We start from the raw sequence: 27,734 nt of genomic DNA on the forward strand, positions 1-27,734 counted from the left end.
TAATGTTGAGTCCATGTTATTAATCTTTTTTTTTAGGATGTTGTTTTGCCCAAAGAGTATAATGCCTATGGTATTCTAGCTCCTTCCACTTGTAATTTTCTCAACTTCACCCAAGATAAGGTAGGTTATTTTCTGTCAGAAAACATTGTTGGATATATCTCTAAGGTTTATACTAGGTTTGGGCCGGATATTCGGTCGGATATCCGGCAATATAATGTTTTATACTATACTACAAAAACCCCTGCTTTTTAAATGTTAAATTGCTGTAAATTTCCTATTTTTGAAGCTAGATTAAATTTTATTTCAGAAAATGTTTATTCATATGAAAATTCATATTAGAAATCTCAAAACATGATTCTTTGCGGCGGCAGCTGCATTAGAAATCAGCCAGATATCCGGTATCCGACCAAATAAGTAACCAGCTCAACAGAGAACATAACACCAGGGATTAGGGATGAGACAATCGATGTACATATCCAATGTTGATAAAAAAAATCTAATTGCTGTGTATTGGTCAAGATACTCCCCTATTGGCCCTTTGTATCTTTATTTATGATGCCAAATACAAAACTGTTTAAATTACATTTATTACGAGGTTACAGGTTCGAGTCCCGATATATAAAATCGTGTTTTATTTAATTATTTCAACAGTAAGTAGACTGTATTTTTTTCACCCTTTCGTATGCCTTTTATTTTTGAACAAATCCTCTTATTATTTCCCTACTTTGCAAATTAATGCTTATTCATTAGTTCTTTTTTCAAGTAAATTAGATATTTATCCCCCTTAACTTTCCTAAAAATATATTTATTTTTGTCTATGACGAAAAAAAGATTATATTTAGAAAGTACGTGCCATTTAAGTAAAAACTAAAAAAAGGGGAGGTGGGAAAGGAAACCCCTAAAAAAGAGATGGATTTTTGTTACGCAGGGATAAGGGATGGGAAACGTAAGAAAATATTATTCCAGGCCTATTTTCCAACTAGGCCTAAAAAACTAGTTTCGGGATGACGCAGTAGTTAGATTTGAAAACTATGAACAATGATGAAATAGCTATTATATGAATGCAAAGAAAAAAAGTATAGAATAGAATTCAGGTAGTTGATTTCACCTATCATAAAATATAATAAAAACTTTTCAAAGAACCAATATGTTAGTGGCTTTAAGTAGAATCCCGTTTTTACTTCGCAAACCCCCCCCCCCCCCCCCATTTAAAACAAAGTTTTTTTTGAGATGGTTAAATCTGATTTATTTTCAAACATTTTAAGGGGGGATCTACTTCACCCCAAAATTTGTATATAGAAATAAACACCGCTTTAGCTCCCCAGCTTTAATAAATAAATTAAGTAGAATTGAATAAGTATATGGGTAACATTCTATCAACTAATTGTTCCATAGCAAACATATAAATTAAGAATTTTAAAAAAAATTTATTTTACGTTAAATATTAACAGAAAAGTTCAATTAAGTGTGCAATAATTTTTACCAAAATTAATGAAATTTTTTTTTTAACAAAACACAGTACACTTTTATTTACATATTGAACTAGTTTTGTATTTGTGATCATTTAGATGGGTTATCAATTCCACATGAAATGTAACTTTTAAATTGTCTAAAGACATGAGTTTTTCACATTGTTCTAAAGTATAAAATGTTGAATCCTACTCAGTCTTCAAAAAACGATCTCTAAATTTATGTTTTGCTATATGGACATTTATTAATGTGTAAATTTAATAATAAGTTGATGTGATTGAACGTCATATATATTGTTGTCATTCTGATAGCAGAAAGTTTCCATTGTTGTCTTTCTAATAGCAGAAATTTATGTTTGGTTGAATTAATTTAGCCAATAATGAACTGGGGGACGCGTTTGTTATTAATTAATTGGTTAATGCTAAAAGCAAGTTTCAGGCTATTGGATATTGGCCTACAGCCAATGAGGAACTGGGGGAAATGAGTTGATTTTATAGGCAAAAAAGAAAAGTTGCCCCATCACTTTTAAAAGGAGGCTGAGACCTAATTTTCGGTCAGGTTTCCCATCCCTTATCCCTGTTGTTACGTCACAAAGATAAAAAGTTAGACACTATTACTAGGTTCTTTCACAGTAGCTTTCGAAAGGTTATTTTAGGTTAGGTTAGGTTATGTAAATGATAATGATTGCCCCGCTGTGTTAGAAAATATTCCCAACAGGGCTAGAACCCCTCGAAGGGGCTAGAAATAGAAGAAAAGCTGCTGTGAAAATACGACGAAACCAGCAATTTAGTTTTCTTTCCATGATCCAAAAAATTATATTCTTAAAGCTGTTGAATAAATGTAGCTGCGGCAGTAGCTTATAAAAAGCTGCGTGGTTGAGTGTGGTATATGCTGATTGTGCCTTATTGTGGATGCGGCTGGGAGTTATTAATTTTGAATGTAACTGTGAGCTTTCCAGTTGAGACTTTTTATCCCTGCATAATAAAAAATTGATTTAATCAATATTTGCTTCTAGTATTTTAAATCAAATAACATATTAGACAACAACTTTATAATTCTTTTGTTTTTCTAGATAGATGAAATCTCGTCTAAAAGTACGGAACTAGAACAATATTCACCTGAGGAATTACAGGCTTTTGTTTCTACGTTACAGGTTATTGTTTATTTTAGTATACTAGATAAGCAGCTACGCCCCAAAATTCTCCCCCAAAATAGCTATGAACCTTCCCATGAACTATGGGAAGCTACAGTGTAAAGGAGAAACATATCCGGTTAGCAGTTATATGGTGATCCTTCTGAACATCCACATTCCACATACATAAAGACACAGATTTGTTTCTTTAAGATATATTCCTAGAAACAGTTTTAAATTTAATTCAGGATGGGATAGAAAGAAGCCCGTGTGAAGTGTGGGACTATGACCAATCTGAGTTCTATGATACTGTTGTCACGGAAGAGAACTGGGTCTGTGAAAAGGTAAATGGTTTTCAGGGGCGAAGGTACTCGGTGCTTTTCCTACACCTGTAAGAGATGAGAAACCCGCCCTCTTATTTTGAAATGAATTGAACAGGGGGGGATGGGGGAGGCCCCTGTGGGGCCTATACCTATGGTGCCTGTCGGAGTACCTAATACAATCTAACCCTAACTGACGTTATATCATTATTAATTTGATTTCTCTTCCTACTTAACAAGTTTGGACACTCTACAAGTACGTGTTAATGTGCGTTTATTCTCCTTTTAGAGTTTTATTTGTGGATGTTTTCATCTTTGTATTAATGTAACTTTGACTTAAACAAAGCGTCCGTATCATAGGATACAATTTGCAAATCAGCTCTAAGACTAGAGTACATCACTTTTTAATAATTACTTATTTGAAATTACTGTAGCTTAGAAGTTTTATGTTAGATTTTTAATTGTAATTCAATATATTAACCTATTCCATGAACAGCCTTTCATGCATAAAATTGTGTGAATACTTTAATATTTTTATAATAATACTTACTATATTTTTAAGCAAAGAAATACAGCTGATCTATACACTTTGACAACAGTTGGTCTTCTTCTTGGAACTTTCATATTCAGGTAAGTTCATGTACTTTCATATTTCTATTTAGTCATTAAAGTAAAACTATAGAGGGGTAAGGGGTCTATTGAATATCTGCCAAAAAACCAAGTCGCTACAAAGGAGCAGAAAGCAATTTGCTAGCAGACAAAAAGGTTCCAAACACTGGATCAAGGTATTTTTCTGGGTTATACATTCATATTTATAGATTTATTATTTAGACATTAAATTGAAAATTCTGATTCTCAAGAAAATTATTGAAAATGAGAACAGAGAATAGCAAATTTTAAATTTAATAATTTGTCTGTACTTTTAGAATTTATTCAATTGTGATTTGTAATTTTTACTATAATAGTCCATTGTGCAAAAATTTCAAATTTAAGAAAAGTGATTCTTTTAGCATATTTTGCAAAATTCTTAAATAAAATTATTTAAATAAAAAAATGTACAAAATTAATTGAATTTAGAAGTTTTGTTACTTTATAAGTAGGCTTGTCCGTCCTTCTATAAAGTAGAAGTCCTCCTAGAAGTAAAACTATAAAAAAGCTTCAAGGTGGATAACAAAACCAATATAATTAACTGTCTTTGTTTCAGTGCTATTGCTGACTTTTTTGGAAGAAAAACAAGTTTTTATGTTGGCTGCGCCGCTGTGATTGTGTTCACTCTGTGTATGATTCCTGTCAGCTATAGCTTCAGCCTTTTTGCCCTATTTAAGGTATGTAAATATAATGTATTTTATTATTTGTGTCATTAATATAAGTAGATAAAAGTTTACATAATTTTAAAGAATGATACAATAGTGTTGATTTATATAAGCAGAATATCCATTTGAAAATTTGTATCAAAACAGGCAAAAGTTTCTGGTAACGATAATAGAGTGACTACGCTTTCTAAATCATACCAAACGGTTACAGGAACCATCATATCAAGTATGAAATCTATAAGACAATAACATGCTTCAATTTATGATAGGAGTTATCTATTACAGACAGACGTGTAGAAAAGATTCGCTTTAGGGAATAACTCATAGACATCTTACCACCAGTAATTCCAAATTTTATATTCTTAACTTGCCGCAATAGTAATATTATACTTGTAGAAATAAACAGGGATACAGGGCAATAGACAATAATCAAATTTCCCTCATTTCTTTATGCATATAGTTCTAACTTCTGTATATGGTAAATTTTGGAGGGAAAAAACTGCTGTAGATTGCTGTAGATTCCTCGCTGATAAAAGGGCAATGCCGATAAATTAATCTACATCCATAATAATGATAAACAAGATTTCTGTATATTAAAATTATTGGTTTAAACTTTTGGACACTTCAAGTTTTGATTTAACCAATAAAAATTCAGTACTAATCCCCAATATTTTTAATCAACGAATAAGATTACGTAGTTATTAAACTATGGGGACTAGTGTAATAAGTGCCCCATCCTCCCTGTTAAGAAATATTTCTGGATTATTCAGGAAAATTACATTTGAATAAAAGACTTATTTATATTGTTCAGCTCTAACTTATCAGGGAAGGAGGGGACATTGGGCTGTTAATGACACTAGTTAGTCCCTAAAGTTTTATGATAAAATTTTCTTATTCGTTGTTCTAAAAAAATTGGGGACTTTTTGATAAATGTTGATTGTTTTTTTCATTTCTTCCACTAATTGTTATCTACAGAAGAGGTAATTTTGTGTATAACCATTAATGATGTAAATCTTTTTACCGTTCATTGTCTTATCTCTTTAGATCCCTGTTAACTTATACTAATGTTATTTATTCTTACAGAGTAGTAACTCTTTACGTTTTTATATTTTTGTGTTTATGCTTATTTAAATTATTTAAAAATTTAAAATAAAAAAAAATATAGGGTTAATTCCAGTTTTCAGACAATTTTATATCTTTTTAAGTTTTAATATTCGTTAATAAAATCTATAATGCAATGCGATACACGATTTTTTTATGGCTCATAACCGGTTCTAAGGCCTGGGCTAACAAAACTGGTATCAATTTCACTATTTTTATTTTATTATTGATGGAAAATTGTCTGTAATACGATGCTACAAAGTGGATATTAAACAGTTTCAAAGCCATTCAGGAGTAGTTATTTATCGCATCGCATCATGGACAGCTTTCCGCAGATATAAAATTTTTTATTATAATTTACTGAATAAGTCTTAAAAATGTTCTATACACCAATTGTATAACTTATGAATCAGGAAAAATTAGATTTTATGTTCAATGGATAGAAAAGACAAATGTTATTATATGTTTAGAGTCGTCTGAAAGTATGAAGTTGTCTGAAACTATCTTGTACTTTGTAGATTTAATATTTTTAGGTCCTGTCTGCTTTTGGTATGATGCCTATTTTTCAATCTCCCCTAAGGTAATTATGAAATATGAAATAAGGAAAACAATATACATTAGAGTTGGGCGGATACTTGGTCGGATATTGGATATCCGGCTGATTTATAATACCAGCTAATCGAATATCTATTATAACAATACATAGATGAATTTTTAATCCTTGAAAAATATGTACCTTTTCAATAAATATTTTAGACTAGCAAATATTATGTTTTATTTTATCTATAACTGGAAATCATATTCAAATTGATATTAATACTTTATTTTTATACAGATTTTTGCAATTTAGTTTATTGGATACAATCATCTGATTTCACTTTTGTGAGTTTTATTCCTCCCTGTTATTTAACAAGGATGACAACATCCATAAAAGCGAAGCTCCTTAACGGTATGACAGACGAACTTTAACTCCTGTAGAGTGTCAGAGCTGAATAATCAGAATGTAAATGAATAAGAGTCAAAGCAAAATTGTGAGTAATTTAAAAAAAAAACTTCTTGATACAGGATAATGTTTAAGGACATACTGACATTTTTAGGTCTTGGTTATAGAGCAGCTTGCTTATCACATCGTACTTTGTTGTCCTAGGAATCAGTATAACAAAAATCAGAACAATCGGATAATTAGATTATATAAAATTTGTTGTTATAAAAGTAAAAAATTAACATGTTTAAAATGGACGTACAAACATTCTGGTAATGATTATAGAGTTGCTACGCTATCTAAATCGTACCTAACTACTGCAGGAATCACCATGAAAAGTTTAAAATCGATAGGACAATTCTGCTAAAAAAGCAATCCATCCCGGACAGACGGACGTACAGACCGACCATATTTTTAGAAAACCTTCGCTTTTAATAAGAAAAACAGTAACGGGTATAGAATTGACGTGGATATCATGACAAATGAAAATTAGGTTGCCAACATGGGCTACAAATTTCACTGACAAACTAACATCAATCAATGTAGCGTAATAACGTATACATATATCATAATTAGTACTGGATTCTTATTACGAACAAAGTTACAGTTTAAGATGATTTCATTAAATATGATGTCTAATCGTCCTAGACATCAATATTTTTTTATGAAAGAGCCTTTTAATTTTATTTTGTGATTTGCATTATCATTTTATAATATTAAAAATTTGCTATGCATTATTCTAGAAAAAGATATATTACCTTAGATAACAAATTAGTCAAATAATCCGTCAACTTTTTGCAGACAAATCAACTTGATTATATGTTTAGTCCCAAATTGCTTAATTTCATAAATGTTTGAATAAAATAATTTCTCCAAGCAACTATTTCATTAAAAAAAAATGTATTTGTTTTAGCTGACTTTTTAAAAAGATAAAAGGAAGAAAATAATTTCCATTTAGTATCATTACTTAAACTACTTATACAATTTCAATGGCACAAATATTCAACTTTTCCAAGAAATGCTTTTTTTAATCTGTTACTTCTGGCGGACACAGGCATGAAAATAAAAATTAACAACTTTGCTTTTCAGTGTGTCTTGATATCTTTTATAGTTTCCGAGATAAGACGAGAGGCATTTTACGCCCTCCTTTTTCTGGAATAGGGTTAACACTAATGTGGTCAGATTGTATATGCATTCTGTTCTTATTGGACTATTTAATGGTGTGTATATATAAACTTTTTTCATTTATTATTATATTTGATTTTAATAATCTGGAATTTCACCAATAGACGTCTATTGTAGATTAAAAGTGAAAAAATTTTCAAATTTTCATCAGAATAGTACGTTTATTATAGCTGGATTTATTTTATTATGAGAAACATTTTACAATCCCTACTTATTCAGCTGAAACTGGTGCAGCATGACCCTTAGCGCATCCACCTGTCGTTGGGAAGGTGAATCTCGGATCAACACAGCGCATCTCATTACCATGCACAATTAGGACTATTAGATCAGGGTCGTTGGTTGGCAGTAAGATGTTGAGCTGTTTAATTATGCATTAGTAATAGTACATTAGCAATGTTTGATTCAGAAAAGCCTTATATTAAGAAGACCTAATAGTGTATTCCGACCTCTGGAGGTTATCCAGGTTTAAACATACTTCAACGCCGTACATTTCCTTTCATTTTTTTCTTTCTTTCTTTCTTTTTTTTTAACTACATGCTCCATTTACTTTTTATTTTTTTTAAAGAAAAACAATTTTTTTTCCCTTATGATATTTAACTTTCATCTCATTTTTATTTTATTGTATTATATACTTAATAGGGCTTGATCTCTTTTTACCGCATGATCACAATGTTATAGTTTAATAATCCACTTTATAATAAAAAATTTACACATTGTGTTTTGCGTTAGGTCCTGCCACTAGGCAACATATTTGATATTTTTGTGCATTAAAATAAAATAAAATAAAACTATATAAACAATATACCTATGTAAATATTCGTATTATATAATTGTGTTTTAATATGTTGACTGAAATAAATATTTTGATTTTGATTTGATTTGAAGAGCTAAATCCATTTATTGTCCATTGCAAAATAACAGCTTTAGGCCAAATTTTTGAAATTTTCTAGGCTAACCTAGGATTTGGGATTTTTCAAAGTCTTAAATATTCTTTATGTCTAAATGAGTATAAGGAAATCCTAACTTTTAGGTTAGACTAGAAAATTCAAAATGCGAATTAAATATTATCTATTATACCAAAATATAGATGATTCTTTTATCCTTGAAAATATGTACCTTTTCAAAAAATATTTTACAGTAGCAAATATTATGTTTTATTTTATTTATAACTGGAAGTCATATTAAAATTGATATTAATAGGTATTTTATTTTTAAGACAGATATTTTTCCAATTTAATTCTATGGATACAAATAATCTTATTGTACTTTTATGATTTTCATCCCTCCCTGTTGTTTAAAACGGATGACAAGATCCATAAAAGCAAAGCTCTGAAACGATAGGACAAATGAACATTAACACTTGTAGAGTGTCAGAACTGAATAATCAGAATATAAATGTATAACAGTCGAAATAAAATTGTGAGTACATTTGATGAAAAACTACTTAAATACAGAATACTGTTGAAGGACATACTTCCATGTTTACTTGATTAGAGATGCTTCGCAAATAACATTGTACTTGGTTGTCCTAAGAATCAGTATTCCAAAAATCGGATCAATCAGATTATTAAATCACATAAAAATTTGTTGTTAAAAAGTTAAAAATCAAGATGTTTAAAATGGACGTACGGACATTCTGGTAACGATTAAATAGTTGCTACGGTTTCTAAATTTGTACCTAATTACAACAGGAATCACCATGCAAAGTTTGAAATCGATAAAACAATTCTAACATGCCTAAATTAACGAAAAAAGCTATCTGTTCCGGACAGACGTACAGACCGACTATAATTATAGAAAACCTTCGCTTTTGAAAATGACACAAAAGCTAACATACATATTTTGCACAAAGTTTAACGAAAAAAAATTGTATGGTTTTTTTTTCAATAGATAATTAAATCCTGTATCTTACTGGATTTTTCTTGTTTTGATTTGTTAAAACTTTAATTGATATTTTTTAAAGATCTGCACTTCGGTGCAAATGACATTTCCAAAATGCATTTTAAACAATACTTATTTTCCAACTGACAATGAAAGGTGTACTTTGAAGGTCAACAAAATATTTTTTTTTATTGAGTTGGTAGAAAAATTTCAGCCAACCTCAGTTAGTGCTGAGTGATAGCCTAAGCCGGTGTCAGATGCCGCCGCGATCACAATCCTTTAAGTAGTTTTGGAAAAGCTGTAGCAAAAACTATTATTTTTCAATATTTCTTCTTGGTTTTTAAATGGTTTTATATGCCTTTTGATCCTTAATGACGGTAACATGTTGAACAAAATATTGATAATTAATCTTTATTTAGTATTTTGTGTGAGATATCCAATATTGAAAAGAGAAGTTATGTGCTCTGCTATGGATGTGTTACATGGTCTATTGGTAAGTAAATAGAAGTTCTTAGTTTATTTATTAACTAGTGGATACGCCCCTAGAAGTCTCTAGGGGCACTTAGGGTAGGAGGGGGAAAAGTCGACCTCATCCCATTTTAAATTTGAGTTTCAACAGAGTAAAAAAAAAATTGGGGGGGGGAGGGGGGTGAAGACACTCTTTCCAATAATAGTTTAAAACCTCCCCAGGACCTATAAGAAGCTTCACTGTAAAGTAGAACAATATCGGTTCAGCGGTTAGCGAGATCCTTTGGGACAGACAAAAAACGCTTACTACTTTATAAGCGTGTTAGGATATTTAACAAAAATGTAGACCAAAAAACCCTCAACATAAATAATGTAAAGTGTTAAAAATCACTTACTCTCATGCGTGCACAGTTTCTAATACCTAACTAGTTTTCAGAGTTCATTAGATATTAAATAAACCATTGTATAGTTATATCTGCTAGGTATTATTCATGTGTCGATATATTTAATCTTTAAACACTAATAATCTTTTTTTTTGTTTTGAGAGCTTAGATACCATTCGATATTATTGTTTAGGTCAAATTGTATTCCCTCTGGTTGGCTACCTCATTGCATCATGGAGGATCATCAAAGCAGTTTCAGGTAAAAACATAAATAGAAAATTTATTTTTTACTGTTCTAAAAGAAAGGTTTTTTGTTTGCCAATTCAAGTCATGGTTACCCCTAAACTAATATGACTTGCAAGTTTAGTTTCGCTTTCCATAGCTTTTGGGGCTATTTCAATGTGCTTTTATTTCCGAATTAAAGTTTGAAATGTTTTTTAGATTTTAAACCTACCAATCCAGATTTATTTAAAGTACCTAAAATTAATTGTAATCAACCAATTGACGTGCATGTTTTTTCAAACTTTGTGTATATGTGTAGTTTACCAGGGAGTATGGGAGGGGACAATGAACAATTAATTCAATTTAGGAGTTTTCAAAGAAAGGCCATGAAATCCAGATTAATCCAGAAAATTTGGAGGAAATTGTAAAGGGTTTTTTAATTAAATTTAATAAACTATAAACTAAGAAAAAAGTTTGAAAATTAGATTACCAGTATATCAGACTAATGTAATCATTTTGTAATTAATTACTAGAAAAATCTCCCTGGAACTCCAGATGACAGGGAAAGAGAAAAGAGAGGTGGGGGCAAGGGATATGAACAGGGAAAAAAGGGGTAGGCAGGTGTGTAGGGTTATATTCTGGCCCAGAATAATAGATTTCCATAGCGTCATGTAAACTGAAATCACAACTTGTTTTTGATGAAATATATTGATGTTTTATGGTGTGATATTTATATTACAAGATTATTGGACCCGGCCAACTGCTAGCTGGCTGGGCAAGAATATGTCCCCGCAAGCCTGCCTGCCCCTTTTATCCTGTTTATTTCCCAACCTCCACCTCCCTTTCCCTATTGTCTGCTTTAAAAAAGGGAGGTGGGGAAGAGGGGAGTGAAACAGAGTATAGGATGGGGGCCGTGTATTCTTAACTCCGTCTGCTATATTCAAAACTAACACATTGAGTAGCGGCATTTCATGCGCTATTACCCAAACTTAGTCAAAAACTGCTAAATTCTTGCACATTCCCTTTAAGCCAGTACCCAAAGTCTGAGACTCCAAAAAATTGAATATTCGATCCATTGTTCCCTCCCTTACTCCCTGGTAGTTTACAGTCCAATGTCTCCTCCATCCCTGGTTAAAATAATTTGTGTTTCTATATACATGTTTACCTAAACTGATTTACAAAAATTGGTTGGAAAATATTTTACATCCAAAAATCTGAAATTACAATAATTTTGTACAATTACAGTATTGCCCCTGGCACTGTTCTTCTTTACCTGGAAACTTCTTCCTGAATCTCCAAGATGGCTGGTCACTAAGGTTAACTCATTTTTCAATAATTTAATACAAGACATTGCATATGCTCATATAATACCGGTAACTTGCCTCAAAGTGTCTTTTTCAGCAAAAAACCCACACCCTTTTATTAATGAATTAAATTGAAAATAAGGGAGGCAGTAAGCTGTTTTTTGTTTGTTTGTTGGTTACTTTAGGTAAGGTTAGCTTAAGATATATTAAGTACTGGGTTGCCTAGCAGGGTTAGGGCACCACAGGAAGAGGTCCTTCGTGGTTAGTGCCCCCCGCAATGAATAGGACTTGGTAAAAAAAACTTGTTTTCTATATATATTTCAAAATAAGGAAGCTGGTAATTTGTTCAGACATAAGGTATAACCAACAAGGGAAATAAATCTAAAATATAATTTGGGGGGCAGATGGAGGGGTCTTCAATTTTTCTATGTGTTGCCCCCCAACCTCAGCTGAAAATACGAAATAGGTTTCTTGATTTTTTTTTTCTCGATTTAATTACGTTGTTGGTATAAGCTGACTTTGAGGGATAGAGCCATTATACTTAATACATGTGTTTCAGGGTAAAAAGGATGAAGCTGTTAAAATTTTGAGAGATATTTCCAAATCTAACTCAGTGGTACCTCCTGCGGATTTGGATAATATGGTTCAGAAAATGGTTGAAGCAACTCAGGTAAAAAGTATCTAAAATAGTTGAATAACCGATATGGTTCTCCTTTAAGTAGAGGCTATCTATAGAACCAGGAAATATTTTAAATTTCCTGAGGAGGTTATTTTCACCCCCTTAAGAAAAACCGCCCCTAGAATATTTTCCAAATTAGTTTTTTTTTGAAAAACTAAGATTGAAGGAACATTGAGGTCCCACGTCCCTTTCCCTAAAACGCCCCTAGAGGCCTCTAGGGTCGTATCCGCTAGTTTGTTATAACTTAGTTATAAAGATAAATATTTTTCTCGTATTCATTCGAATCCGGTGGATAGGAACCGGTTCTCATCCATACGAAAAAACTATGTCTAGCATCGTATTATATCCAGCTTTCTACGAATATAGAAATGTACAATCATAAGATTAAAAATAGTTTTTTTTAGCCGGTGACTTCGTCACCTCGGGGCTAAAAAAACTAGTTTTAATCTCATAATTGTACATTCTATATCCGCGGAAAGCCGTTTATAATACGATGCGAGAAATAACTATTCTAATTAAAAACATAAAATAACAAATAGGTTTTATAACTCATTATTCCTTTTTGACACTAATATTTATTTTGAAAATTGAGGAAAACTTCTTTAAAAACATGCTATTTTTACGCTTTATCTTATTTAAGTGTAATACGATGATTTTCAATTTTAGGAAAAATCTCTGGGATATATCAGCTTGTTTTCCACAAAACAACTAGGTAAATTTGTTTACCAGATTTTTTTTTTAAAGCAACTATAAAATTTTTAAATATCTAATATTTAATATTAAATTTTTATTTATTTAGCACTTCGAACTGTTTGCATGACTTTTGGGTTTACAGCATCAGCTTTTGTTTATTATCAGGTATTCTTATTTAAAAGTAACAGGATGTTTAGTAGAATGATGTTTGTATGTAGCCTAAAGCCTCTGTAACTGCCGGCCCGATATGGTTCTCTTAACTCACTGTAACTCTTGTAGTGTAGGTCCAATGAGGTTTTATAACTATTTTTTGTGAGGGCATCTCATTCTCCACCCTCCGAAGAGAATTCAACCTTAGTGAAAAATGCACCCTACAAATATTTTTGTTTCTTTTGAAAAAAAAACCTTTTGAAAAAAAAAATTTCGAATAAAACAAATAATTCTGTAATTACGTTTTATTGAGTAGTAAATCATAATTTAAGACAATATTCATAAACTTTTTTCTTTGTGTTAATAAAAATGTATCTATTTTAAAGCTGGATTTTTAAATATTCTATTTTAGATGGTTATCAATGTATCAAACATGATGGGCAGCACCTTCCTTAATTTGTTCTTGTTGGGTCTGGTCGAGGGTCCTGGAAACTTCTGGGGAGTTTATCTTGCAAACAAGTAAGATAATAAATTTATAATAATATTTATATTTTGCTTTTATCCAATTGTGTGATGCTTTAGCCAATATGGTACAAAATGTACCTAGTACCTGGTTAGGCCAGCATTCTCTTTCCTTTTAAGTGATCATCTAGAGAAGACAGAGCATCATTTACATTCCAAGAATATTTGGTTAAGTAACAGACAACCAACACTTTGATTACATGATCTTTGTTTGGAAGTCCTAACTGTGCATGGATAATGAGTTCCTGTTTATGGCCCAAAGCATCCCCCCCTACTCTCACTATTATTGCTATGTGCCAAATAAAGCAGCAGTAGAACCATAATTAATGTCTCTAGAACAACTAGGCACCCTATCTTTTAAGTTATTAGTACTTTTACTTATTATTCTCCTACTCTTTTACACCTTTCTTTATGTTTAGTCTTTTTTCCTCTTCTATATTTGTTCTATGTTTAGAATTGGTAGAAGATGGTGTCATACAACGCTCCTACTCATCAATGCTCTCCTCTTTGCCGCTATTATGCCTCTATGTAAGTTACTTTACTTTATCTTGATTTTATTTTAACATTTTTAAGGGGTTTTAGAATGTCACCCACCTGCTGAACATTTAAGGTTCTTAAGGCTTATTAAGGCTCCATTAAAGGCTAATAACTTTTTTTGGGAAGGGGTGCCTCCACACACTTAAGAAAAATCGCTCAGAAAACCTATCCCTCCCCCCCCAAACCAAAAAAGTGTCCTCCATCCCTTACTAACATTCTACAACTGCTTCTAGAGTATCTAGAGTAAATGAAAATAATAATTAAAACTAATTTGCAAATAAAAAGAATAATGAACAAATAAAAATATTTACAGACATCTTGCAACAAAAAAATGTCTAGTTTAAAGTACACTATATAATTTGTAATATAATATATAGAAATTTTTAGTTTTTTGTGATATTTAGCTCTCTATACTGAGACTAATGGTGTTGGTATGCCTATCTCTGTCGTATGTATTATTTATATATTATTTAGCTCACTACACCGAGACTAATGGTGTTGGTATGACTATCTCTGTCCTATGTATAATTTATATATTATTTAGCTCTCTACACCGAGACTAATGGTGTTGGTATGACTATCTCTGTCCTATGTATTATTTATATATTATTTAGCTCACTACACTGAGACTAATGGTGTTGGTATGACTATCTCTGTCCTATGTATTATTTATATATTATTTAGCTCACTACACCGAGACTAATGGTGTTGGTATGACTATCTCCGTACTATGTATTATTTATATATTATTTAGCTCACTACACTGAGACTAATGGTGTTGGTATGACTATCTCTGTCCTATGTATTATTTATATATTATTTAGCTCACTACACCGAGACTAATGGTGTTGGTATGACTATCTCTGTCCTATGTATTATTTATATATTATTTAGCTCACTACACCGAGACTAATGGTGTTGGTATGACTATCTCTGTCCTATGTATTATCTATATATTATTTAGCTCACTACACTGAGACTAATGGTGTTGGTATGACTATCTCTGTCCTATGTATTATTTATATATTATTTAGCTCACTACACCGAGACTAATGGTGTTGGTATGACTATCTCTGTCCTATGTATTATTTATATATTATTTAGCTCTCTACACCGAGACTAATGGTGTTGGTATGACTATCTCTGTCCTATGTATTATTTATATATTATTTAGCTCTCTATACTGAGACTAATGGTGTTGGTATGACTATCTCTGTCCTATGTATTATTTATATATTATTTAGCTCACTACACTGAGACTAATGGTGTTGGTATGACTATCTCTGTCTTATGTATTATTTCTATATTATTTAGCTCACTACACCAAGACTAATGGTTTTGGTATGACTATCTTTGTCCTATGTATTATTTATATATTATTTAGCTCTCTACACCGAGACTAATGGTGTTGGTATGACTATCTCTGTCCTATGTATTATTTATATATTATTTAGCTCTCTATACTGAGACTAATGGTGTTGGTATGACTATCTCTGTCCTATGTATTATTTATATACAGGGTGTGTCACATAAATCGGGACATTTTGTAATTTTTAAAGAAATGAACATAAAATCGTCAATTTTAAAGATTTTATTGAATTTTAAAAACTGGGAAGCAAAATAGGTATATGACTAGTAGATTATTTAATAAAATCGCCGCCAGCCTCAATCACCGTCTCTACCCGCCTCCTCAACCGCCGGCAGGTCCAGGTTAAAATGTACCTGTCCAAGCTGGCGTAGTTCTCCTTGATAGTGACAATGAGGGAGGTCTTTGTGGTATGGGCACGTCTATTGGTGCATGCTTCAAAGTAGCCCTAGGCCCAAAAGTCCATTAAATTAAGATCGGGCTACTGGGAGGCCACATTTCCTTAGGATCATGAGTAACCGCCAAATTGACAAAATCCATGTTTTTGCTCTCATTTGGGCTAGGATTTAGCTACAGTGGACTTTAAGTACTCAAAATGCGTGTCACAATGAGCTTAAGACACACAAAAAATTTTGGGTCAAATTTCCAACTCCTTCCCTGTCGGGCCCTAGTGTTTGTGATTTCTTAAGGCTCAAAATCTTGAAAAATCGACCTCATTTCGGCTAGGATTGAGCTAAAATGGATTTAAACACGGCAAAATGTGTGTCTCAATGAGCCTAAGACACCCACAAAATTTGGGGTCAAGATTCCAACTCCTTTCCTATCGGACCCTATGTTTTGTGATTTTGCGCACTTAACCACTGGCGCATTTGGAATCTGCCTTGTTGAACATATACGCGTCCAGCTCGGTGTACACGTCCATCTTCGTCCAAAGATTTTTTTGTGCTTAAAGGTCATTACCTAAGCTTTCTATAGTGGGGTCAAATGTCCTGATTGGTCAAGTAGTTTTTGCGCTATGACCGTTTAAAAAATGTCCCGATTTATGTGACGCACCCTGTATTATTTAGCTCTCTATACTGAGACTAATGGTGTTGGTATGACTATCTCTGTCCTATGTATTATTTATATATTATTTAGCTCACTACACCGAGACTAATGGTGTTGGTATGACTATCTCTGTCCTATGTATTATTTATATATTATTTAGCTCACTACACCGAGACTAATGGTGTTGGTATGACTATCTCTGTTCTATGTATTATTTATATATTATTTAGCTCACTACACCGAGACTAATGGTGTTGGTATGACTATCTCTGTCCTATGTATTATTTATATATTATTTAGCTCACTACACTGAGACTAATGGTGTTGGTATGACTATCTCTGTCCTATGTATTATTTATATATTATTTAGCTCTCTACACCGAGACTAATGGTGTTGGTATGACTATCTCTGTCCTATGTATTATTTATATATTATTTAGCTCTCTATACTGAGACTAATGGTGTTGGTATGACTATCTCTGTCCTATGTATTATTTATATGTTATTTAGCTCACTACACCAAGACTAATGGTGTTGGTATGACTATCTCTGTCCTATGTATTATTTATATATTATTTAGCTCACTACACCGAGACTAATGGTGTTGGTATGACTATCTCTGTCCTATGTATTATTTATATATCATTTAGCTCACTACACCGAGACTAATGGTGTTGGTATGACTATCTCTGTCCTATGTATTATTTATATATTATTTAGCTCACTACACCGAGACTAATGGTGTTGGTATGACTATCTCTGTCCTATGTATTATTTATATATTATTTAGCTCACTACACTGAGACTAATGGTGTTGGTATGACTATCTCTGTCCTATGTATTATTTGTATATTATTTAGCTCACTACACTGAGACTAATGGTGTTGGTATGACTATCTCTGTCCTATGTATTATTTATATATTATTTAGCACACTACACCGAGACTAATGGTGTTGGTATGACTATCTCCGTACTATGTATGCTCATCAAGTTCAACATTGCTGCAACATTTATTGTCGCCTACATCCAGGTAATTAGTTTTTAGTACGGCTATGAATCTGGCCAATTTCCACTGGATTTGAACCAGTTTGAAGGTATATTGAAAAAAAACATTTATCGTTTTGGTACAGCATAATAAAATTTAATCCTACCATTAGTAAAAGTTTTGTTGTCTCTAGACTACGGTTCTTTAGGAGCAACAAAACTGGAATTAATGTCATATTTTTTTTACTATCGGCGCAATATGATACAATTAACAACTATTTCTTTCATCTTTCAAAAATAGGCTTATTACTATTCAACAGTCTTCATTTTTTGTGTCCAAATGATATTTACAATACAAAGTAGAACGATGTTTTTCCGGCTGTCAGTGTCTATCTGTCTGGAAAAAGATTGAAACCTTTGGGGATAAGGGCGCAGTCGCCAGTTAGAAAAATAAAACAAAAAAGCTGATAATTATTATTCTATTTAAACGTGTAATTTTTCTTAATTTAGATTTTAGTTAGATAAGTTAACAGATTTTGTACTTTATTTAACATTTAAAATGGGAATAGGGCTTCCTTTTAATAAAATATCTTTTATTATCAATTTTGAAATATTTAATGTGGATTAATAAAATTTAAAGGCAGAGAATATGTCATGCTCATATTTTCTGTCTGTCTGTAATATTAAACAGGATCTAAAGAGATAAGACAATGGCTGATGTACATTCCAATAATGATACACAAAATTCCATCCTTTGAAGATGAAAATTAGTGGTTTAAACGTTTAGAAGACACTCAACTGATTAAACAATTTAATACATCAAAATTCATGTAAGTTGTTAATGTTAAGCCAACGAATAGGAAAACGTTATTCTTAAACTTTGGGGGCTAGCGTAATAAAAACTACAGCCCATTGTCCAATTCCTTCCTTCCTGGATACGAAATACATTATGCTTTCAGGCCTTAGAAATATTTCCCACTTGTATAAGACAATCTGGAGTTGGGTTATGCTCAACAATTTCACAAATTATCAGGTAAATAAATTTATTCAGAAATCTTAAACTTTCTATGGAAAATAATGGATTCATCCAGAGATGGGTTCTTAAAAAAGAATGCCGCGTTTTTTCGACATTTTTCCGACATTGATTGATTGAATGAAGACGATATCGTTATACAGAGTATACAACATAAAAATTCAAAATTTTAAAATTATTGTTTTCGCCATTTGTATAATTCGCTTTTGTTGGTACGGCCTTTATATAAGAAAAACAAATTATCTTCAATCCAATTTTGCTGCATATTAATTAATGCATCTTTTTAGAGCTGTATTAGACATTATACAAATGGCTAAAATAATAATTTTAAAATTTTGAATTCTTAAGTTGTATACTTTGTACAACGATATCGTCTTCGTTCAATCAATAAATGTCGAAAAAATGTCGAAAAAACGCGGCATTCTTTTTATAAGAACCCATCTCAGGTCCAAAATTATGGCAAACTTTTAAAGATGACTCTAAAGACCCATAATTGGGCGAAATAAAAGTAAACGCTTCATCATTATGGAAACTGTCATCATATTTACAACTCGTGATATAGCATTTAGAAATAAAAATTATAATATTCGGAGTTTGAATATTAATATCCATATTAATATATATATTTTAGTATTGCTGGTCCGTATGTGATCTTCCTTGGACAGTCAAATTTAATGGTAATTGTTATAATATTAAGTTTAATTCCCATAGCTGCCATCAATAAAAGATATGTGCATTAAGCAATAACTCAATGACATACACAATTGATGTTCTATTTTATAAAGTAGTGAGTTTTTTTTCTGTTCATAAAAATGTTGTAAATTCTTGAATCAATGGTGTTATCAATTTTAATAAAGGCAGGAATTTACATATTTTACTTCTAAATTTTAGTTTTGAATAGGTGCTCTTTTGTTAATTTAATAACACAATTGTTTATCACAGTTTTTTTATGCTGTTGGAAAATAATTGAAAAGAAGGTGTATCAACTATTTTTTTTATAGCTAGCCGGTTCTTTTAGTAAGTAGTAGATGTAAAATTTTTCATAGAATTCAGATATGCAATCGGTTTTTTTGTAGACCTCTTATTTTTTAAGTAATTTAAGTTTTTTTAAAAAATAATTAAGTCGGTTTTAAGGTACTAAAACGCAACAAAATAAAAGAAGAAAATGGCCAGTAAGAACAAAAATAGTAAGATCTTTAATTTGACACCTTACTTTTAAAATTCTGTTGAGTAATTATTGAAAAAATCTATTTTTTTAACCTCGGTATAATAAAAACTTTAGACCTAAATATTTTCTCAAACAGACATAAAAAACATGGGTTCATATATACCTTCAGAATCAGAAAAATATTACGAACCCATTGTAAGCAAAATTGAAAAAAATTAAAAAATTAAAAAATTAAAGAAATGGCCAATTATTTTTTTTGTTCAGACAACACTATTGTCTTCCCTTTTTTACCCCCTCTTTACCCCCTCTTTACCCCCTTCCCATTTTTATACTCAATTGAAGAATTAAGACGTTGCCTGTACAATATAATATGATATTTTCATATAATTCCTTTTATTGTAGTTTATATACTATATTGTAAACTTTTTTTTTCAATTTTGCTTACAATGGATTCGTAATATTTTTCTGATTCTGAAGGTATATATGAACCCATATTTTTTTATTTGTGAAATAATAAAATTAAGTTCAAAGTTTTTATTCTCGTGGGTTAAAAAAAATCGATTTTTTCAATAATTACCTGACAGAATTGAAAAAGTAAGGTGTCAAATTAAAGATCTTACTATTTTTGTTCATAATGACCATTTTCTTTCTTTTTTTTGTTGCATTTTAGTACCTTAAAATCGACTTAATTTTTTTTTTTTTTAAACTTAAATTACTTAAAAAATAAGAGGTCTACAAAAAAACCGATTGCATATCTGAATTCTATGAAAAATTTTACATCTACTACTTACTAAAAGAACCGGCTAGCTATAAAAAAAATAGTTGATACACCTTCTTTGAAATGCTATTTGTCTTTAGTTTGAGGTACTTATGTAAATTTGCAATTATTATTATTCCCAAATTTATCTACTTTTGCTGCTTGAAGATCATGTACATACCAAGGATCTAAAGGAATACGACAATGGCTATAAATTGATTTAATTCCCTAATGATATACACAGACTTACCCCTTCTGGAGATTAGAATTATTGATTGAAACATTATAAAACTTAACTTAATGAACTAACCAATTATAATTTACTTACCATTTTAGAGCTTCGATTTTATAAATGTTGTCATACTTGTTTGTAGTACCCTTACATGGTGATGGCTCTAATTTGTCTGGTTGGAAGTGTTGCAACTTCTTTCCTACCTGAAACTGTTGGATGCAAACTTCCAGAGACTATTGAGGTAAAATATTAAAAGAAGTTTTTCGTGGATAGGAAAATAAGTGTAATTTTTTTTGTACAACTCATAGTGTTCGTATAGTTCCAAAAATGTTGCTAGTTTGATTTCAGGAGTGACAAACGTCGGAGTGAACAAACGCAGAAGTGTCTAAAATATTAGTTTAACTAATTATTTCTATAAAGGTTAGGTTAGGTTGAGCTATGAATATACAAATAAGCCTCCATCTAAGGTTAAGCATTTAAAAATACCTATAAAATTGTTTAAAATGGGTTAAGTTAGGTTAAGTGTCCATCCAACGTTTATCCACTTTGACGTTTGTCACTCATTCGTTGGACCAAGGACCCTAGTTTTAATATGATCAGCCACTAATTGACTTTAAAGAGTATCTATGTGGCATAAAATACTTTTCAAATTTTAATTATCTAAGGAGTGGTTTTTGAAATGAATAATTAAAATAATGTTTAATTTAAAATGTTGTACTATTATAGTTTGGTAATTGCGGCACAAAATCTGAAAATGAAAATGTTTATATTTAATGAATCTGTGTAATTGTGTGTGTATGTGTGTGTGTGTGGGTGTATGTGTGTGTGTGTGTGTGGGTGTGTGTTTGTTTATTTCCTCTAAATCAAATTTAACAATTGCTTTCATCCTTGTTGAGCAAGGATTATAATTTCCCTTTGTTAAATTGGATTTTCTTATCATAAAGCTGTTTATATTTACCAAATTTTAAGTAGAGCAGCCGCTCTATAACTAGGATCTGTCCGTCAGGTACTGTTAGATCAATTACATTTGGGGTATGTTCTAATCTATACAACAAAGATATTCTATAATTGTCACCAAAAGGTCTCTAAATGCACAATGCATATTTTAAAACAATGTTTCCTTTTTTAATTTATTTTTAGCTTTGCTTTTATGGAAGAATTATCTTTTGGTAAGATGTATTTAAAATGATTTTTATTTTCAATCTTTTTCTTGGGTTTATTAGATATTATTCTTTTATGTAATATGTTCGTTCGTTTAAGTAACAGTTTTCGAAACCACAATTTGTGCATGCATTGCATTTTATAATATGTCTTTTATGATTTTTAAAAAATATCTAATTTGCTTTTTTAATTTTAGGAAGCCGATAGATTTGGCAAACATGATCCATACTTCTCCTACAAACCTAAAAGATACGAGGTAAACAATTCAAATATGTTACTAAATACTAGTAGCGAGGCTGCTCTGTATGTGTTTTTAAATGTCTGTAAAACTAGGGTGGCCAGTTTTTTTCTACAAGATTTCAGATAATGTTATTGTTCCTGCAAATTTTGTTGCTGTTATCTATATAGGATAAAATTATATTTTTTCCAATTGTTTAGGTTCCTGTCGAGCAAGAGAAATCAGTAGCTGCATAACAGTATTCACAAAATAATTATCAAAAAGCATTTACATTTTATTTTTAATTAAATTACTTGTTTTGTAAATATTATTCTCTTATGTTCATTTCAAACTTATTTTTTCTTGCATACAAGGCTCGGCAGCCGGTAACTAAGCCTTAAATTAAAACCCGTTTAGATGCTTTGAATTTTTTTAAAGAAGGATTCCCATGTTTGTGTAAGGCTTAGACCCAGTTGATTTTTTTATTGTAAAAGGCTGATTTCTCTGAGGGTTAGATGCGGCTGACGAGCCCTGGTTGTATATAACTGACTTTTGCTCAAAATTATGTCTTTATGTTGAGCAAAGAAATTTTACAAAGCTTTGAGGGGTTAAATTAATTTTAGGGGCTTGTAAATACCCTCCTACACTGGTCTCCCCAATACACATACAAAAAATATTGTCAAAATCATTCAATTTACAATAAAATTGTTGAGTGGAATCACAAATAATGAAAGTATACTTCTAATTTGCATAAATAAAAAAGACATGTACATTTGAATGATTTGTTCACCGATGTGGCCGCCACAACCCGTGGATACGGAGATTTAAACCGCTGAAAGAACCTTAGTTGAGATAAATTATACTTTCTCCTTATAGTTCAGGTGACATTTTCCAAGGTTTGCATTATTCCTGAAATTTCTTGATATTAATAAAGCATTTGATGTAATAGCATCAAAATTGAAACTTAAAGTTGTTTTAAGTAAAACTATTTTATAAAAACAAAGTAGTTAAAAACAAAATAACAAATATATTTTTGCTATTAAATCTGGTCCAGAAAAGGACCTTGATTATTTTTCCACAAGAGCCTTTTAGAGTTCACTGGAACTTCGAGGTTCAAGACCTCCAGAATCATACCAGTACCTGTTAATGGTAAAATATTATCATATTTCAAACTCCCGTTTAATAATGAAAGAACATGTATATTAAACTTTTGCAATGATATAAATTAAACATCCCTTCATCTTCTCACCCCCACCCATCCCCCTCCTTAAAGGTGCTACCAGATGTCAATATTAATTGTCTCAATTGTCATGGTTGCTATTGTTAATCAAAATATGAAAAAAATACTTTTATTGTAAACAATTTTTGCAAAAATTTATTTTTAATAAATATATGTAATAAATTCTTGAATTTTAATTCTAATCAAGTAAAATATTCCAAGAACTTGATTTTTCTTTCAACTTTACAATTTTATTAATTTTACCAAAAGGAAAACTTAATTAAATTATTTTTTTAAAAAGTTTTCTATGATTGAATATTGAAATGCGTAGGTATAAGTTGAAATTTAATGTATACGTTTTATATCTACTTGTACATCAGTATATAATCTCCTATGATCTCTGACCGCGGCGCTCGGCACCCTTGCCTAACTAGTTGCGGGCGCTCGGCCCCCTTGCCTATAACTTAAAATAGTTGTTCTCTGCAGTCGTAGTTCTGTCGAGGGGGGGGGGAAGGGGGTATACAAATTTTCAAATTGAAAAAAATATTTCTAGAGGATAACGCCATCTTAAGAAAAAGGATATGTCGCAATCGGTCTCTTTGTGGGTGGTCTCACAAACAACTGCACTAGACCAATATTGTTCTCCTTTGCAGTGAAGCTTCATATAGGCCCAGGGAAAGTGTATAACTGTTACCTCTATCTCCCACAGACAATCACACCTGGAAACACAATCACCTCTTAATTTTCAAAATTTTTCTTTAAAAAACTAAAATGTTAATTGGAAGGTCGATTTACCCCCTCATATGCCCTTGGAGGCCTAAAGCAGACGCTAGTATGTTTTTAAAGGAGTATTCATGAATTATTATTGCATTAAGTCTGTTTATAAAATCAGCAACATTCAATTCATAGTTTTAAACAAAGGCAATTAATTAATTAAGTAATTTCGTAATGTCTACATTATAAAACTTAATTTATACAATTTACAATAAGCTTTGACGATAAAAGTTTAATTGATTAATAAATAATATTTCGCAAGGTTATTAGGTAATCTGGAAAAATTTTGTTTTAAAACTAATCAAGTGCAGACAAAACGTTCATGAGACAAATATGAGTAATGCAATTTCTAATCTATTTGTGTTTTTTTATAAGAGTTTTTTTGGGGGGAGGGGGTTGAAGACACTCTCTCCAAAAATAGTTTAAAACCTTCCTAGGACCTATAAGAAGCTTCAGTGTAAAGGAGAACAATATCGGTTCAGCAGTTAGCGAGATCCTTCGGGACAGACAAAAAACGCTTACTACTTTATAGATTAGGACTAGCGGCTTCGCCCCTAGCCTCTAGGGGCTTTGCCCCAAGAGGTATAATTACATCTTCTATTACTTACCCAGAAGAACGGATCGCAAATTTTAACACCTACCCAGCAGGAAAACATTTTCTTGATTAAATAATGAATTCGCAAAATTCGTAAAAAAATAGTCTAATGTGTTCTCAAGAAAATTACTACTGGTGCTGCTCATAGTCTAATGTGTTCTCAAGAAAAAAATTTTTTTTGGGGGGGTGGTAAATTTTCATTTTTTGGGGGGGTGGGGGTGTCCCACCCCCCAAGAAAATAGCTTAAAAACACCACAGGACCGATAGGTAGATACCCTGAAGAGTAGAATCCGATCGGTTCAGTGGTTATCGAGATCTTAAGGGACGGACAGACAGACGGACAGACAGACATCGTTCTACTTTGTATTATAGATAGTTGCTTCGCACTTTGTCCATAGGGAACCTAAAATAAAATTGCAACACACGTTAAACCATTTTTTAATGGTGATAACGACCAAAAGACCCAAAACTATACTCTCTGAAGAGTAAAGTCCAATCGGTTAAGCGGTTACCGAGATCTTAAGATTTAGATAGACAGATGGAAATATTTAGTGCATTATATGCCAAGTGACCACTTTTCTGCACTACCACTCCGATTTCGGTAATTTTGGTCATTAGTGTGTTTGTTTTTAAAAAAGTTAGTTTTTGCCCTTTTTTTTTGGGGGGGGGGGGGGGGGGAAGGAGTCATATTAGTCCGACCTACTTCTTCATTGTTTTAGAACTTTCAAAGGCACATCATTTGTTATTTATGCATCAACCGCCTCCGGCAAACCGTTTTGCGGTTAGTCAGCGCCAAATGCCAAATTTTGACGGTTTTTTTGCCTTTCCCGAAGTTTTCATGGACTTTTATGGTAGAAAGGAGTTGTTTTATCAAGATAACATCGAAGTAATTTTATTTAGTCAATTTAATTTACTAAACTTCATGTGAAGTAAAATTTTTTGTGCATACGACTAATTTTCGTTATGATGAATTTTAATTGTTAAAACAAGAAAATAAGTGAATATAATATAAAAAATTGATTTGATATAAATCACGTCAAATCGAAATTTATTTCAACGAAAATCGGTTGGATGTCATCAAGTCTATCCATATGTTTATCAATTACGCTTTTATTCTACATAATCAAAATGCGTTTTTAGTTATATTTAGTAATATATTTTTCTAATATCACTACTTTTTTTTAATATATACAGAAGTCAAAAAATACATATCATTTTTTCTTTAGAAATACTAAAGTTACCATAATATCACGTTTAGGTTTGATTATTATCAATATATATACAATTCATTAAACAAACTAAAAAAGGTAAATTTAAAGGGTTATATAATCTATATAAAAGTTTTTGAATGCACAATTGGTAGTAAAATTAAACATCTTATTTACTTATCGATAACAATTACAGTATGAAAGTCAACATATTATCAACAAGAAACGCATGGAATGCCATGAAAACTATCTTGCTAGATAAAAAGTTTAAATCAATTTAATAAGGGGTTTTTGTGTGTTTTAATTTTTACTTTAGGTCAGTTTACATCAAGTTATTCAATATTTATAATTAAGGGGAGGGGGGTACTGTGCTTGCTAGACCCTCTGAGGTAAGGACTGATACTGCTTCTAAAAGTTTTCTTAGTTTTGTAAATATTACTTCAGAAAAACCTAAATATACTAAATATGTACCATACAAAATCGGACCATGCAATTAACACTCATCGAAAAGAAATAGGTAACAATTAAATGACATAGGAATCTTTTTCAACATTTCTATGGAGCGTAGCTTTTCTTTTCCTCTCTGTTTTACTAATTGTATCACTTTCACAGAAGTCTCTCTAAAAACAAAATAAAAATATAATAAATTTAACATTAACATTTAATAAAATTTTAAAAGATCATTTTATAATTGATTAATGCATACAGGCATTTACGTTCATATTGCATAAAATTTAAAACATGCCCTTTTTCTCTAAAACCTAACATAGTATCATCATGAGCCCTTCATGACTGGCTATGGAAGGGGAAAAGGTACAAATAAAGGGAAGAGAAAAAAGAGGAGGTGGGTAAGATAGCGAAGTTCAGATAAGATTATAGTTATTTATCACATCGTATTATAGACAGCTTTCCGCGAGTATGAAAATAAAGATTATAAGATTAAAACCACCAGACAAAACTATTATTAATTTTCTGGTTTTTATATTATTATTCGTGGAAAGTTGTCTAAAATACTATACGATATATAATTTTTTAGTATGGATCGGAACCGGTTCTAATCCAGCGGATATTAATTACCGACAGACAGACATGCTTATAGAGTAGCTTTGCAACCAAAAATTCCTACCAATTCTTGTGAGTCGGGAACATGTCTAAGGAAATCCAATATTTCTACGTTGTCTTCTTTGTCTGGATTTCTTAATCTCTTCGTGAACTTATGCACTCCATACAACAACAACAATATCCTGATATAAAAAAATATTATTTTGGATGGTTCCCCTCAAAGGGCCTAGTGTAAAAAAATAAATACGAGTATTTTTTTTGTTTATTTCTTTGTCAGGTTATATAATATTGGGTAATGGGTAGCCCCCGCAAGGTTATTCTCCACTGAAGAAAGGGGAAAAATCCCTACCCTACTTAATTTCCATTTCTTCAAATACATACACTTTTCAAATAATCATATGTAAACAATGGATATTTTTGTTTATCATGAATGTTGTGTACATCAAATTATTGTCCAGCTTGGTAATATGGTAGGAAATTAGTAAGGGTTAAAAATTAATGAAAGCCAATTATAGATCAGTAGATTAGCAACTACAAAAGGAACACAATACAATCTTAGGTACAGTAA

The 27,734-nt window shown here is 31.2% G+C and overlaps 2 protein-coding genes across 2 annotated transcripts in view; one reads left to right on the plus strand and one right to left on the minus strand.

Annotated features, from left to right (window-relative positions):
* Positions 1-23,714, plus strand: part of LOC145322605 (solute carrier family 22 member 4-like) — a 36,853-nt gene extending 13,139 nt beyond the window's left edge. The window contains exons 3-22 of the mRNA XM_080164754.1: positions 37-120; positions 2,543-2,623; positions 2,851-2,946; positions 3,485-3,552; positions 4,127-4,247; positions 5,870-5,916; positions 9,804-9,877; positions 10,429-10,494; positions 11,703-11,773; positions 12,321-12,431; positions 13,107-13,152; positions 13,240-13,298; positions 13,696-13,802; positions 14,260-14,333; positions 17,686-17,786; positions 18,700-18,773; positions 19,405-19,450; positions 21,073-21,171; positions 22,288-22,347; positions 22,530-23,714. Coding sequence (XP_080020880.1) covers positions 37-120; positions 2,543-2,623; positions 2,851-2,946; positions 3,485-3,552; positions 4,127-4,247; positions 5,870-5,916; positions 9,804-9,877; positions 10,429-10,494; positions 11,703-11,773; positions 12,321-12,431; positions 13,107-13,152; positions 13,240-13,298; positions 13,696-13,802; positions 14,260-14,333; positions 17,686-17,786; positions 18,700-18,773; positions 19,405-19,450; positions 21,073-21,171; positions 22,288-22,347; positions 22,530-22,565 — 1,521 coding nt within the window. The 3' untranslated portion in view covers positions 22,566-23,714. The remainder of the gene's footprint in view (positions 1-36; positions 121-2,542; positions 2,624-2,850; positions 2,947-3,484; positions 3,553-4,126; positions 4,248-5,869; positions 5,917-9,803; positions 9,878-10,428; positions 10,495-11,702; positions 11,774-12,320; positions 12,432-13,106; positions 13,153-13,239; positions 13,299-13,695; positions 13,803-14,259; positions 14,334-17,685; positions 17,787-18,699; positions 18,774-19,404; positions 19,451-21,072; positions 21,172-22,287; positions 22,348-22,529) is intronic.
* Positions 23,715-26,403: 2,689 nt separating this feature from the next.
* The window catches only part of LOC145322606 (multiple C2 and transmembrane domain-containing protein 1-like), an 80,970-nt gene continuing 79,639 nt past the window's right edge, over positions 26,404-27,734 (minus strand). The window contains exons 32-33 of the mRNA XM_080164755.1: positions 27,231-27,348; positions 26,404-26,724 (exon numbers count right to left, since the gene is read on the minus strand). Coding sequence (XP_080020881.1) covers positions 26,629-26,724; positions 27,231-27,348 — 214 coding nt within the window. The 3' untranslated portion in view covers positions 26,404-26,628. The remainder of the gene's footprint in view (positions 26,725-27,230; positions 27,349-27,734) is intronic.

Source organism: Acartia tonsa, chromosome 6 (genome assembly GCF_053477335.1).
Source record: "Acartia tonsa isolate MP-2025a chromosome 6, ASM5347733v1, whole genome shotgun sequence".
NCBI classification, from domain to species: Eukaryota; Metazoa; Arthropoda; class Copepoda; order Calanoida; family Acartiidae; genus Acartia; species Acartia tonsa.